Source organism: Leopardus geoffroyi, chromosome C2, assembly GCF_018350155.1.
Source record: "Leopardus geoffroyi isolate Oge1 chromosome C2, O.geoffroyi_Oge1_pat1.0, whole genome shotgun sequence".
NCBI classification, from domain to species: Eukaryota; Metazoa; Chordata; class Mammalia; order Carnivora; family Felidae; genus Leopardus; species Leopardus geoffroyi.
The window spans coordinates 71,916,790-71,929,647 of record NC_059333.1 but is presented as its reverse complement, the minus strand read 5'-3'; the positions used below and the strand labels follow the sequence as shown (position 1 = coordinate 71,929,647).

At 38.0% G+C, this 12,858-nt stretch overlaps 1 protein-coding gene across 7 annotated transcripts in view; it reads left to right on the top strand.

Moving 5' to 3' along the window:
• The window catches only part of TFRC (transferrin receptor), a 77,987-nt gene extending 65,355 nt beyond the window's left edge, over positions 1–12,632 (top strand). For all 7 annotated transcript variants that reach the window (XM_045502447.1, XM_045502446.1, XM_045502449.1 and 4 more), the window contains 9 exons: positions 629–748; positions 1,839–1,924; positions 2,510–2,573; positions 4,202–4,269; positions 5,646–5,704; positions 5,917–5,998; positions 7,499–7,720; positions 8,835–8,975; positions 9,599–12,632. In XM_045502447.1, the coding sequence (XP_045358403.1) occupies positions 629–748; positions 1,839–1,924; positions 2,510–2,573; positions 4,202–4,269; positions 5,646–5,704; positions 5,917–5,998; positions 7,499–7,720; positions 8,835–8,975; positions 9,599–9,841 (1,085 nt within the window). In that variant the 3' untranslated portion in view covers positions 9,842–12,632. The remainder of the gene's footprint in view (positions 1–628; positions 749–1,838; positions 1,925–2,509; positions 2,574–4,201; positions 4,270–5,645; positions 5,705–5,916; positions 5,999–7,498; positions 7,721–8,834; positions 8,976–9,598) is intronic.
• Positions 12,633–12,858: the final 226 nt, after the last annotated feature.

The following is a 12,858-nucleotide window of genomic DNA, read 5'->3' as shown; positions in this document are numbered from 1 at the left end:
TTCTTAAGGGGACAGATAAACACTTTGCAGGATATACAGTCTCTGTTGCAACTACGTACTTAACTCTGACTAGCTGACTATGCTGACGCTGATGTTGTTAGCATGAAAACAGCTGTAACCAATACATAATGAATGGGCATGTGGGCTGTGGTTTATTGATTGGTCCTTGAAATATGCAGTCTATCTATTTAAGTAGAATCTAATAGTCATGTAATTTAGTAAGGAAAGCCCTTGGACTTTGGTTGCTTATTAACCAATTAAGTAGAAGTAGTCAATACAATCTATCTAAGTAGAATCTGAGAGTCATGTCATTTAGTAAGGAAAGCCCTTGGACTTGGTCGCTGATTAAACAATTAAGTAGTACAAATTAGTAGTCGATAAGTAAACTTAACTGGTAATGTGGAAAAGAGTAATAATACTAACAAGGAAAAAGAGATTAGTATTGTCATGTAAATTTTTAATTCCTAGAGTCCTAAGTCAGCTATGCAGAAGGGTTCTCTTATCCTTAATGCATGTATTGCATTTTTATCCTTCTTACAAACATGCTTATTCTAGAGTTTAAAGCTCAGTATTAAAAACAGTTTAAAAGCTGATTGTGTAATTTATCTTTTTTTTTTTTTTTTTAAAGATCGCTATGTTGTAGTAGGGGCTCAGAGGGATGCCTGGGGTCCTGGAGCTGCAAAGTCTAGCGTAGGAACAGCTCTCCTCTTGGAACTTGCACGGATACTCTCTGATATGGTCTTAAAAGGTAGAGTACAAATTGTGAGGACCCTTGAATATCTATTTGCTATATATAGTTCTAAATACTATATGCTTTCTCACTTTGGCCCATATTATTGTGGTTCACTTGTGCTGGACTCTGAGTTTGAGCACAAAAGCAGATCATCTTTTGTTGGATCTGCCTTTGACTTTGAAACAGCTTTCCATGCAGTGTCTTTGCACTGGGAATCAACTTCGATGAGACACTCAAAAAGTGTTGTACTGGACCCTAGCTCTTAGTCTGACATATTCAGAATGACATGGCTAATCTAGCGTGGTCCCTAAGAAATCTATTTTAAAGCAAGCAGTGGCAGACCTCTGTACTAAGTTTCTATAATTTTGGTATAAAATTATAATATGTAACTTGATGTGTTATGTTTATAGACATAATACTGGATATGTTTTTATATATTTATAATATATAAACACTTTCAAGCCTTTCTCCCTTGGTATTTGCCACTCCTCTACACACACCCACACACACATACAAACCCCTATCACATTCTTGAATCCTTGGGCCATGGGTAAGTTGCAGTGTTTATTAACTTTTGTGGAAAAGTACATAATACAGGAAAATGCATATCCAGGAAAAGGGGAGGTTTGGAGGGGAGCTGTCATTAATGTAATTTCTCTGTAAACTTTTTCATAACTTAAATTTGTAAGTATTTACTCTGTTTGGTAACAACTGTAAAGTAACCCTATGTTTTCAGTGACTGACTTCTATGCAGATTCTTTTCAGAGAAGAGACACATTGTAGTTACACTGCGATTTCAAGTATCTCTTGGTGCAGAATTTTAGGGGGGCTCAAAGAATGGAGTTGAAACAAAAGTGACTTCCTGTAAAAACTGGTCTCTACTATGTGTTTGAAATCTTATTTGCAAATGTTATCTTCTTCTTTTTTGTAGATTACCTTTAAAATTTATTCTTATTTTTTTTTGTTCTTTCACCTGGGGCCTCAAAAGGGAAAGAAATATTTTTGAATCTGCTGTCTTGAGTTAGAAATTTCTGATTTCATCTGAAGTCAGTTGCCTACCTGTAACCTTTCCCAAGATAAAATTAACTTTTTTGCTATCTTTTAGGTGGCTTTAAACCCAGCAGAAGCATTGTCTTTGCCAGCTGGAGTGCTGGAGACTTCGGAGCTGTTGGTGCCACTGAATGGCTAGAGGTATTATTTGTATAACACTCATACCCAGAATGGGCACCTGAACTTGCCCTTGGCTTCATTTGTCCTCCAGAAACCAGACTCTTTTAGATTTGATTACAGTTGATCCTGAACAAGACAGGTTTGAACTGTGCAGGTCCACTTATAGTGGATTTTTTTTTTTTTTTTAAATAAATGCAGACTAGTCCTTTAAAAAAGTGTAGTAATGGCCCTCTAAATGCATTTTCTCTTATGATTTTTTTTAACATTTTCTTTTCTCTAGGTTACTTTATTGTAAGTACAATATGTAATACATATACAAAATATGTGTTATCTATTTATGTTATTGGTAAGGCTTATGGTCAACAATAAGCTATTAGTAGGACAGTTTTCAGGAGTTCAGAAGTTACATGTGGATTTTCAAGTGCATAGTGGGGGTGGTCATCATCCCTAACTTCCCACGTTAGGGAAGTCAACTGTATATCATTTTTGCCTTTGTATATTTAGTGTTAATAGACTCTAAATTTAAAAAGAAGTCCCTAATAATAGCTACTCTATGTGACAGGTTAATACATATTAGTACATTTAGTATTTTTCCATCTCTTCTAGGGATACCTTTCCTCCTTGCATTTAAAGGCTTTCACTTACATTAATCTGGACAAAGCTGTTCTTGGTAAGTATCCTTTTCATCAGCTGTTAATGAATTCAGATAAACTACTTACAAAACAGAAGAAAGCTGGGGCAAGCGAGTGGCTCAGTTGGTTAAGCGTCCAACTTTTGATTTCGGCTCAGGTCATGATCTCATGGTTTCTGAGTTTAAGCCCCAAGTCAGGCTCCACACTGGCTGTGCAGAGCCTGCTTGAGATTCTCTCTCCCTCTGCCCTTCTGCTGCTTGTGAGCTTGCGCTCTCTCTGTCTCAAAGAAAAAAATAAAACTCCAAGAAACAAACCAGAAGAAAGCTTTCTTTTTTTTTTTTTAAATGTTTATTTATTTTTGAGACAGAGACAGCATGGATGGGGAGGGTTAGAGAGAGGGAGACACAGAATGTGAAGCAGGCTCCAGGCTCCAAGCTGTCAGCACAGAGCCCAACTCGGGGCTCGAACTCCCGGACCGTGAGATCATGACCTGAGCCGAGGTCAGATGCTCAACCGACTGAGCCACCCAGGTGCCCCCAGGAGAAGGCTTTCTAAAGCAACACTTGTCTTTTTTTTTTTCTTTTTTTTTTTTTTACAATTCACATTGTCCATTCCCTGATCAAAAGACTAACTTTGCTTTCTCTTAGTAGTCCATTAAATTATAAAATAGGTGCAGATTGCCTTGTCTAATGCAGTCATTCTCAGTGTGGTCCTCAATCAGCGGCATTAAGATCACCTGGGAACTGTTAGCAGTGTAAAATTTCAGGCCCTACCCAGACTTTTCCACTTAGAAACTGGAACATAAATCCAGCAGGCTATGGTTTAACAAGCACTCCAGGTGATTCCGATTAAAGTCTGAGAACCACTAGTCTGGACTATATTTTAGACCAGAAGGAACTCAACTGTACAATATAGAGTGATACTTCTATAGACTAATTCACATCTTGCTAGATTGTGGTATCACAAATAGAAATACCAGATAAACTAGTTCTGAAAGAGTTTGAATGTTATTAAAGGTACAGATGTAGCCAGTGGATGAACTGAGAATAGTAGAATATCTCATTTGAAAGAAAAAGGAAGGAATTTGATCTAAACCTTGGGGCACCTGGGTAGCTCAGTCAGTTGGGTGTCTGACTCTTGACTTCGGTTCAGGTCATGGTCTCCTGGTTCATGGGATTGAGCCCTGTGTCAGGCTGTCAGTGCTGTCAGCTTGGAGCCTGCTTGGAATTCTGTCTCCCTCTCTCTCTGTCCCTCCCCTACTTGTGCACGCATATGCATGCAATCTCTCAAAATATTTTTTTAAAAATTGAACTAAGCCTTTATTAGATTAGTTGTCATTGCCATCTTACCTATACAGCAGAATGTATGGAATATAGCAAGAGTAGCTAGCAGGTAATTGCCCTAAGATAGGTAAACTGAAAAAGTACCAAGAAACAGATTGTTAACATATGCAAACTCAGGAGTAAGATCTTCAGTCAATTAGAGTTAGCATTTACTAAAGAACTTGACTCTTAAATCACTTTGTCTACTTCTTGAAGAGTAGTCATATTTGCCACTGATCTAGGTTAATGTCTTCCTTTTTTGTCAAGTATTTTTAGTTGTTGAAGTAGCCATGCAAAAATCACGTGACTAGAGAAGAAGCAATGTTCAAATAATCTCTTTGCAGGTACCAGCAACTTCAAGGTTTCTGCCAGTCCACTGTTGTATTCGCTTATTGAGAAGATGATGAAAGATGTGAGTGTATACCTAATTACAAAATCTATAACTTAATTTTCTCATCTAATTTATGTAAAGTGAAAAGCATTGATGTTTAAACAATCATCATAAATAACCAAGTACAGGAATTTAGAATAAATTCTATAGTAGCATTATTTAGGTCATGCTCTTAGCTTATTTACTCTCAGTCTGTTGAACTGTGTGAGGTGAGGGTAAACTGCCCACTGGGGGTTGTCTACAGAGTCCTAATGCTAAGGAAGCTTTAAAATTTTTTTTTTTTTTAATGTTTATTTATTTTTGAGACAGAAAGAGATAGAGCATGAATGGGGGAGGGCCAGAGAGAGAGGGAGACACAGAATCTGAAGCAGGCTCCAAGCTCTGAGCTGCCAGCACAGAGCCTGATGCGGGGCTCGAACTCACAGACTGTGAGATCATGACCTGAGCTGAAGTCGGACGCTTAACCGACTGAGCCACCCAGGCGCAAGGAAGCTTTAAATGAACTTGAGAATGCCTAGCTGGCTCAGTTGGTAGAGCATGTGACCCTTGATCTCGGGATTGTGAGTTCAAGCCCCATGTTGGGTATGGCTTTAATTTTAAAAAATTAAAAATATGGGGCACCTGGGTGGTTCAGTTGGTTAAGCGACTGATTTCAGCTCAGGTCGTGATCTAACAGTTTGTGAATTTGAGCCCCACGTCAGACTCTGTGCTGACAGCTCAGAGCTTAGAGCCTGCTTCAGATTCTGTGTCTCCCTCTCTCTGCCCCTCCCCCCACTTGAGCTCTGTCTCTCTCTCAAAAATAAATATTTAAAATAATTAATGAACTATACCTAATACTTAAATAAGAAGGCCAGATGAAACTGGGTAAAAACAAACATGCAAATGACCGTGGTTTTGCAATAGGAAGGAATAAGATTTAGCCCATTGGCTAATGGGCTTAGAGGCCATATATTGGAATCATTAAAGATGGAGGAAACAAGGGTCAGAGAACTTGGCCTTGATCCTATGGGAAACTAGGAATTGCTATCGAGTTTCCAGCAAGGCAGTAATGTGCAGATTAGGCTGCAGTAGTATAAAATGTGCTAGAAGGAAAAAGCCAGAAATAAGGTAGGCATCATGAAGGCTAGAAAGGGCTTTTAAAACTGTGCCACCTTTAAAATGGTTAAAGGAGGAAAACATTTTTTCTCTTGCTGTAACTAAAGGAACTGGCAGCATGAGCGTAGGAGGAATAACTTTAGAAATTGGAGATTGTTTTAGCTGTCTTAAATTTTTTTCAAGAAGAAACAATAAAATTTTTTTTTATAACTGTTTAGAGATCGAAGTATGTTTGTGACTAGCCTGAATGACTGTGTGCAGAAAGATTCATTTTAGTGACAAATTAATTTTTCCTTTTATAGGTGAAACACCCAGTTACTGGGCAGTCTCTTTATCGGGACAGCAATTGGATCAACAAAGTGTAAGTTGAGAAAAGTGAATGAACGACTAGTAGAAAAGCAGAATCATCCAGTAGCCCCTGCTATGTTAGGTAGAGATCTAAACCTATCCTCGCAGTGAGCTTACCACCTATACAGTCAATTTAAGAATTTATTTGGGGATAGGGGTAGGGTTGCATGATAGCACGGGCTGTTCTTCAGAAAACCTAGAGACACATTCTTGCTTTCCTTGCAGTGAGAAATTTTCTTTGGATAATGCTGCTTTCCCTTTCCTTGCGTATTCTGGAATCCCAGCAGTTTCTTTCTGTTTTTGTGAGGTAAGTATGAAGAACTCTCAAGTTATATCTTAGCCCTTTCATCAGTTTTGAGACCAAATTTCCTAAAGTACTTGAAATGTTGTCAGAAGTTACACATCTGCAGTTATTACATGCTCCCTTATTATCAGTCTTAACGTGGAATTATTCTCAGCTTAATTAGCATTGGAATTTATTTGCTAAACCATCTTCACTTAGGTATGATGAGTTTTAATAACAAGGCTACCTACTGGACAGTGTGGGTATAGACTATTTCCACCAAATAGAAAGTTCAGCTGGACATTGCTGTTCTTGATACCTGTCGAGATACGGTTCTAGACGTTTGTCCAAAGATGTTAATCTCCTAAACCAGGTACAAGGTTGTTATGACACAGAACTTTGAACTGACCAAGTTGTAGGAAAGCAAGATTGGCCTGTTTCAGGAGTCGTCAGAAGGCCCTGAAAGCCACGATGAGTAAACAAAATGATGAAGGCTTCTGTGCTGAAGCTGGAAAGCCAGCCCTGTAGTGGGCTTTCCCAGGGCTGAAGAGATCCTAGAGTTAATGTAGGAGGTCAGGGTGGAAGCTGTTGACTTTGGCATCAAATTATTGATGCTCTGGAGGCCAGGTCCTCACAAGACTTCTTATCACTGAGTGTTTTGGCCTGGAACTAGGAGGGGAAAGGTTTGGAGCTAGGGAGTGATGTAAGATCTGGATTCAGAGATTAACATAGGTGGAACTCCCTTGACCTTCTGCTAGAACAGCAGTATGGATGGCATTGAAATAGCTGGTCACAGTATCTATTTAGTACATTAGGAAGAACTGGATGTCAGGTGCTACCGTTGTGGAGGTTTATGGATGATTTCTTTTGACCTCCAGAAGGTTTCTTAAAAACTTCTTAGATGTCAAAAACCTAGCAGATAGTACAGAAGTGTATAGTCTGAAAGTAAATAATTGAGGTCAGATCAAAGGATTGGCAGTGAAATTGTCACCAAGGACAAAGATAGGGAATAGACTTGAAAAAGTAGTTACTTAAATTGTCTAATCAAGGTGGAGAGAAGTTGTGAGCATCAGACATGTTTGTTAGAAAGGTAACATGTATGAATGGATCGAGTGCTGAATCATTAGGAAGAAGGTAAATTCAGGTCTAAGCGTGATGCTTTATATCAAAAGCACACTTCATACATGCTCTCTTCTTTCCTTATTTAATGAACCAAACTTCCCAGAGAAGAAAACAAGGATACAACCTCAAGAAATTCGGCTAGAAATCTTTTCAGGGTCTATGATGTGATGGGACAAAGATTCTATAGAATCTAGAAGAAAGTAGTCATTCAAGGAGTTGGTCAGATTCAGAGGAAATAACAAGAGTGATATTAAAGTAGTGGATGTCAGATAAAATTGGAGTAGGTATGTATTAGAAGCAAGGGATGAATTGCAACTGTTATCACCTTGAAGGGAAAATGAATGTGAGGCTCCTACTCTTATGACCCTCCTGTGAATACATTAACCTAGCTTTGTTTTTCAGGACACAGATTATCCTTATTTGGGTACTACCATGGATGTCTATGAGAAACTCATTCAGAAAGTTCCTCAGTTGAACAAAATGGCACATGCAGCAGCAGAAGTAGCTGGTCAGCTTATAATGAAACTTACCTATGATCTTGAATTGAACCTGAACTATGAGATGTATAATGACAAAATACTTTCATTTGTGAGGGATGTGAGCCGATTCAGAGCAGACATAAAAGTAAGTCCTAATTAAAATCAGGTTCTTGCTGCTGAAATATCAAGCAATTATGATGTTTAGCTATTCCTGAGAAAGGACATGATGGGTAGCCAAAGTACATTTTAAGGGAACTGATATATCATTTTTCTTAGATTTTTAACTCATTTGAAAGTCGAGAGGTTGTGGGTTATAAATCTAGGATATACCACACTAGGTATTTCAGAGTCTAGAACTATGTTAACTTTTGTTAAGGTGTGTTAAGTTTTTGTAATTCCAAGCAACCTGTGAAGAGAATCCAGAGAATACAAAGATCTCAACCATGACTTTGAAACTATGAGTTTGGGCCATGTATCATATATGCCTTTCAGGGATGTCACGGCTAGAGAGATAACACAGTCAGTAATTACAGTCCTACTGAGTGTTCACCCTACGTGCCTAGTATTCAAATACTTGATAAAACCAAATTAATAATGGGGCACCTGGTTGACTCAGTTGGTAGAGTGTGTGCCTTGATCTCAGGGTTGTAAGTTCGAGCCTCACGTTGGGTGTAGAGATTACTTAAAAATAGAATCTTTTAAAAAATCAAATTAGTATTAATATGTGGCTTCTAACTGGTTTTATGGTACTAGAAGTCAATTTAACAGAGATCCCTTAAATGAAACAAATCACTGATAAACAAATCTTAATGATTATGGCTTTCTTGAAACTTGAAACTAATTGTAACTGATCAGAAAGTGGGAATTGTGAGACAAATCACTAGACTCTGAAGTTCACTGAACCAAAATGTTTTCAAATTTTCCCCCATGGGGAAATTGAACTGGAAACAATATACTACACAGGATTATATATTAAGTTAATTATGTTAAATTTCTGCAGGAGGACGGCTTCCTTATGAGACTAAGAGTGGAAAATTGTGCCATCTCTTGGGCTCAAATATGAGCATACTACTCTACAGAACTTGGGGCCTCCTGGGCAAGGTGCCTAAGTCTACCATTTTCTGCATCTTGATCTTGTCCACGAGCCACCCCCTTTTACCAGAACCAACTCCTTGCTATCACTAAATTAGAAAGGTATATAGTATAACATCCTTAGAAATACAACATCTACTAAAGAACATAATGTCTCTCTGCTTCAGGAGATGGGTCTGAATCTACAGTGGCTGTATTCTGCTCGTGGAGACTTTTTCCGTGCCACCTCCAGACTGACAACAGATTATAGGAATGCTGAGAGAACAAACAGATTTATCATGAGGGACATCAATGACCGTATCATGAGAGTAAGTAAACTCCTAAAAATGGAAGAACTAAAGATTGTTAATTTTTAACTGGTGGGCCTTGTATTTCTAAAAAGCAGAGTAGTAACTCCAGGAGCCTAGCATCATTTGCTGCTTTAGAACTGAGCACAGATTTTTAACTCTTACTTATTAGCAAGGTCTAGAACCAATATGTCTAAACTGGAAGTCCAAGAGACATTTGTCCCAGTATTAACCTTTTTTAAGTTTTAAGAACCATTTTTAGGAAGGAATCATTAATGATTTTTAGCTATCATTTTCTCTGTATTCCTGTTCTCTAATTCAGCCCTTAACTGCTTCTATCTTAATCTGCCTGGAAGAGGCAGAAGACTCGATTACAGTAGAAGCTTGTAAATTTTCCATGTATATGCTTCAACTAAAAAAACCAATATAATTAGAGTTCACTTTTACAAAAGGATTGACTATACAAAAGGATTGATTGATTATAGTTTTAATGTTAGAAGATAAGTAGCCTGGTTCTCCACATTGCTAAATTGGGGGAATTTTCACATTTCAAGTGAGAAAATGGCTGTCGTTTTACTGTGTCAGGCCCTTACACCAAAAGTCCCAGCACGGTGTAAGTTCTCATGTATGTTTTGTTTCCGTAGGTGGAATATCACTTCCTCTCACCCTATGTATCTCCGAGAGAGTCTCCTTTCCGACATATCTTTTGGGGCACTGGCTCTCACACTCTGTCAGCATTACTAGAGCATCTGAAGCTGCGCCAGGAAAACATCGGTGCTTTTAATGAAACACTGTTTAGAAACCAGTTGGCTCTAACAACTTGGACTATTCAAGGGGCTGCAAATGCCCTCTCTGGTGACATTTGGGACATTGACAATGAGCTTTAAATGTGGTACCCATAACTTATATGAGAACAGCAGGGTAGTGTGATTTTTAGACTTGTGCTGGTTGTGCTAAATTTTTAGTAGGGCTACAAAACCTAATATTGTTAAAATTCTACCCAACCATCTTGGTACCACTAGATTTCTTTAGGCAGCAGCTTTTAATACAGGGTAGGTACCTGCACTTCAAGTTAAAGTGAATAACCACTTAAAAATGTTCATGATAGAATCTTTTCTCTGATTATCTCTAAAATTTTAAATGTGTTGTATGGTAACTGCCTCTTTCTTGTTAGAGTTATGACCAAGTCAGAACCAGTTACGTAAACTATTGCTCTAAATCCTAAGGACATGAACTGGTATCTTCTAAGTGGGAGGAGGGAGGTGGTGTCTCCTGGAGGCTGGAAGTGGTAGCTTGGCGGGATCCTCCACCTGCACTTGATGCTGGATAGGAGATACCAGGTTGTAAGACTTGATTCTCCAAATGAGATCTATGCCTTCCGTAAGGATTTAGCTGGTTTCCACATCCCTGAATGAAACAGTTAACTTTCAGAAGAGATGGGACTTGTTTTCTTGCCAGTGAGGTCTGAAACCGAGGTCCTTCCGCTGGATAAAGTGAGGTTCAACTGTTTATCACAGGAGTAAGGCCTTAATGTGTTAACCTCAAGATTATTTATGAGAAGAGGAGACCAGAAGCCAAAGACCTAGATTTTCTTTTCCTCTGCCCCTGCCCCATAAGCCTTTGTATTAGTTTTTTGTCGTCTTTGTGTTTCCCAAAGTATTTTGAAAGAAAACCAGCTTTAGGTGTTTAATTTCAAACTCAGTTTGTCAGACTTTAAAGAACACACTGCCAAATTTTGGCCAAAGTGTTAATTTTTTGGAAAAGCTTTCTATCATTTTGGCACTGAGATATTTATTGTTTATTTATCAGTGACAGAGTTCACTATAAATGGTGTTTTTTTTATAGAAGATAATTATCGGAAGCAGTGCCTTCCATAATTATGACAGTTATACTGTCGTTTTTTTTTAATAAAAGCAGCATCTGCTAATAAAACCCAACAGATACTGGAAGTTTTGCATTTATGGTCAACACTTGAGGGTTTTAAAAAACGGCCACATGCCAAATAAAACTATAAAGCTAAATATTGGTGAAGAATTCAATTGAATTAGGAGTTGCTAATCAAGTTAGAATTTTAGTCAACCAGATAAAAATGGCAGTTCTTAAAGGGAAGGAATTGTGACCAAGTTATACATTAATGTCACTTAAAGGCTGTGATACTCATACATGTGAAATTTTACAGCTCAATTTATCCAAGGTGTAACTTTAATTCGAATTTTGCAAAATTTCCAGTACCTTTGTCACAAACCTAACTCACATTATCGGGAGCAGTGTCTTCCATAATGTATAAAGAACAAGGTAGTTTTTGCCTACCACAGTGTCTATATCGGAGACAGTGATCTCCATATGTTACACTAAGGGTGTACGTAATTATCGGGAACAGTGTTTCCCATAATTTTCTTCATGCAATGACATCTTCAAAGCTTGAAGATCGTTAGTATCTAACATGTATTCCCAGCTCCCTATAATTCTCTATCTTTTAGTTTTAGTTGCAGAAACATTTTATGGTCATTAAACATTTGGTGGGTGAATTCAACCACTATAAAATAAAATTACTTCATTCGAGAGTCTTTGTTTTTAAACCTAATGTAGTGTTTTATTATATTTGTGGTTTCTCCAGGTCTTCTGTTTAGTGGGATGGTAGTCCACATTTACAATGTTTGCTGTTGACAAATGAATTTAACTCTATCCTCTTATTTGCATGTCATCTCCTGGAAACTTAGTTCACACAAGTTTGTATCCAGAATTGATCTTTTAGCTTAAATCAGGGGAAGCTTGTATAGGAGACTCAGGGGCCTGGGGGAGTGAAATGTGTAGGGAAGCAAAGCTTGCAAAAGGATCCTTGATCATGTCTCCCTACCCGTTAGTATATGGTGGTTTTAAGTTAAACAGAGATGTGAACAAATAAGTTTGAAGCTACATGAGTAAAGACTTTATTTTCTAGTCCACCATCATTATAAACCTGATAATCAGTTGTTTGTTATAGGGCAGTTCACCCTAAGAAACTGCCACCTAAGAAAAAGTCCATAGACTTAATGTCCCTTACCAAAGTTAACATAGGTCTAGATTATTACAGCCTCACTGAATTGTTTCACTGCTCACGGTCTGTTTAGTCTTCACGGTGTTTTATCTTGAACTGGTGTTTAGTGTAGCTAAGTGGAAAGGTCATAGCTGGGATTCCTGGTTTGGGTATCATGCTTTACCACACTTTAATGAAAGCTCAGTAACTTCAAGACATACTATGAATATGGGCATACATTTTACAGCAGTAGATCTCTTCAAATACCTCTTTTCTGTAGTGAGGATTGAGTTATTTCTAATCAAAAAAGCCAGTAAGTGGTAAGAGGCGTAATATTCCTGAATGAAATGTGTATCTGACTAGTGACAACCTGCTGGACTTCAGATTTTGTCTGGTTATAGATATCAGGTGCATTTTGAAGGTAAAGGATAAATGAGCTCTATCATGATTCACTATTCTAGAACTTGCATGACCTTTACTGTGTTTCCTCTTTGAATGTTCTTGAAATTTTAGTTGGCTAAACATGGCTTATTAGACTTGCCAACCTACTGCTCATCGATATCTTTGTAAACAGATGATATGCCCTTATAATTGTGTCCAAACTGGTATGTGCAACAGTGTGGAAATTCCTTATCTGATTTAATAAAATGCTTGAACACGGAGTTGTCATTTTTTAAAAAATAGATTATATTGTTTTAGGGCATTTTTGGGTTCACAGCAAAATTGAGAGGAAAGTATAGAGTTCCCATATACTCTCTGTCTGCCCACCCCTGGCCCAGCTTCCCCCACTATCAGCGTCTCCCGGCAGAGTAGTACACATGTTACAATTGAACATACATTGACGTATCATTATCGCCCAAAGCCTATAGTTTACATTAAAGTCCACTC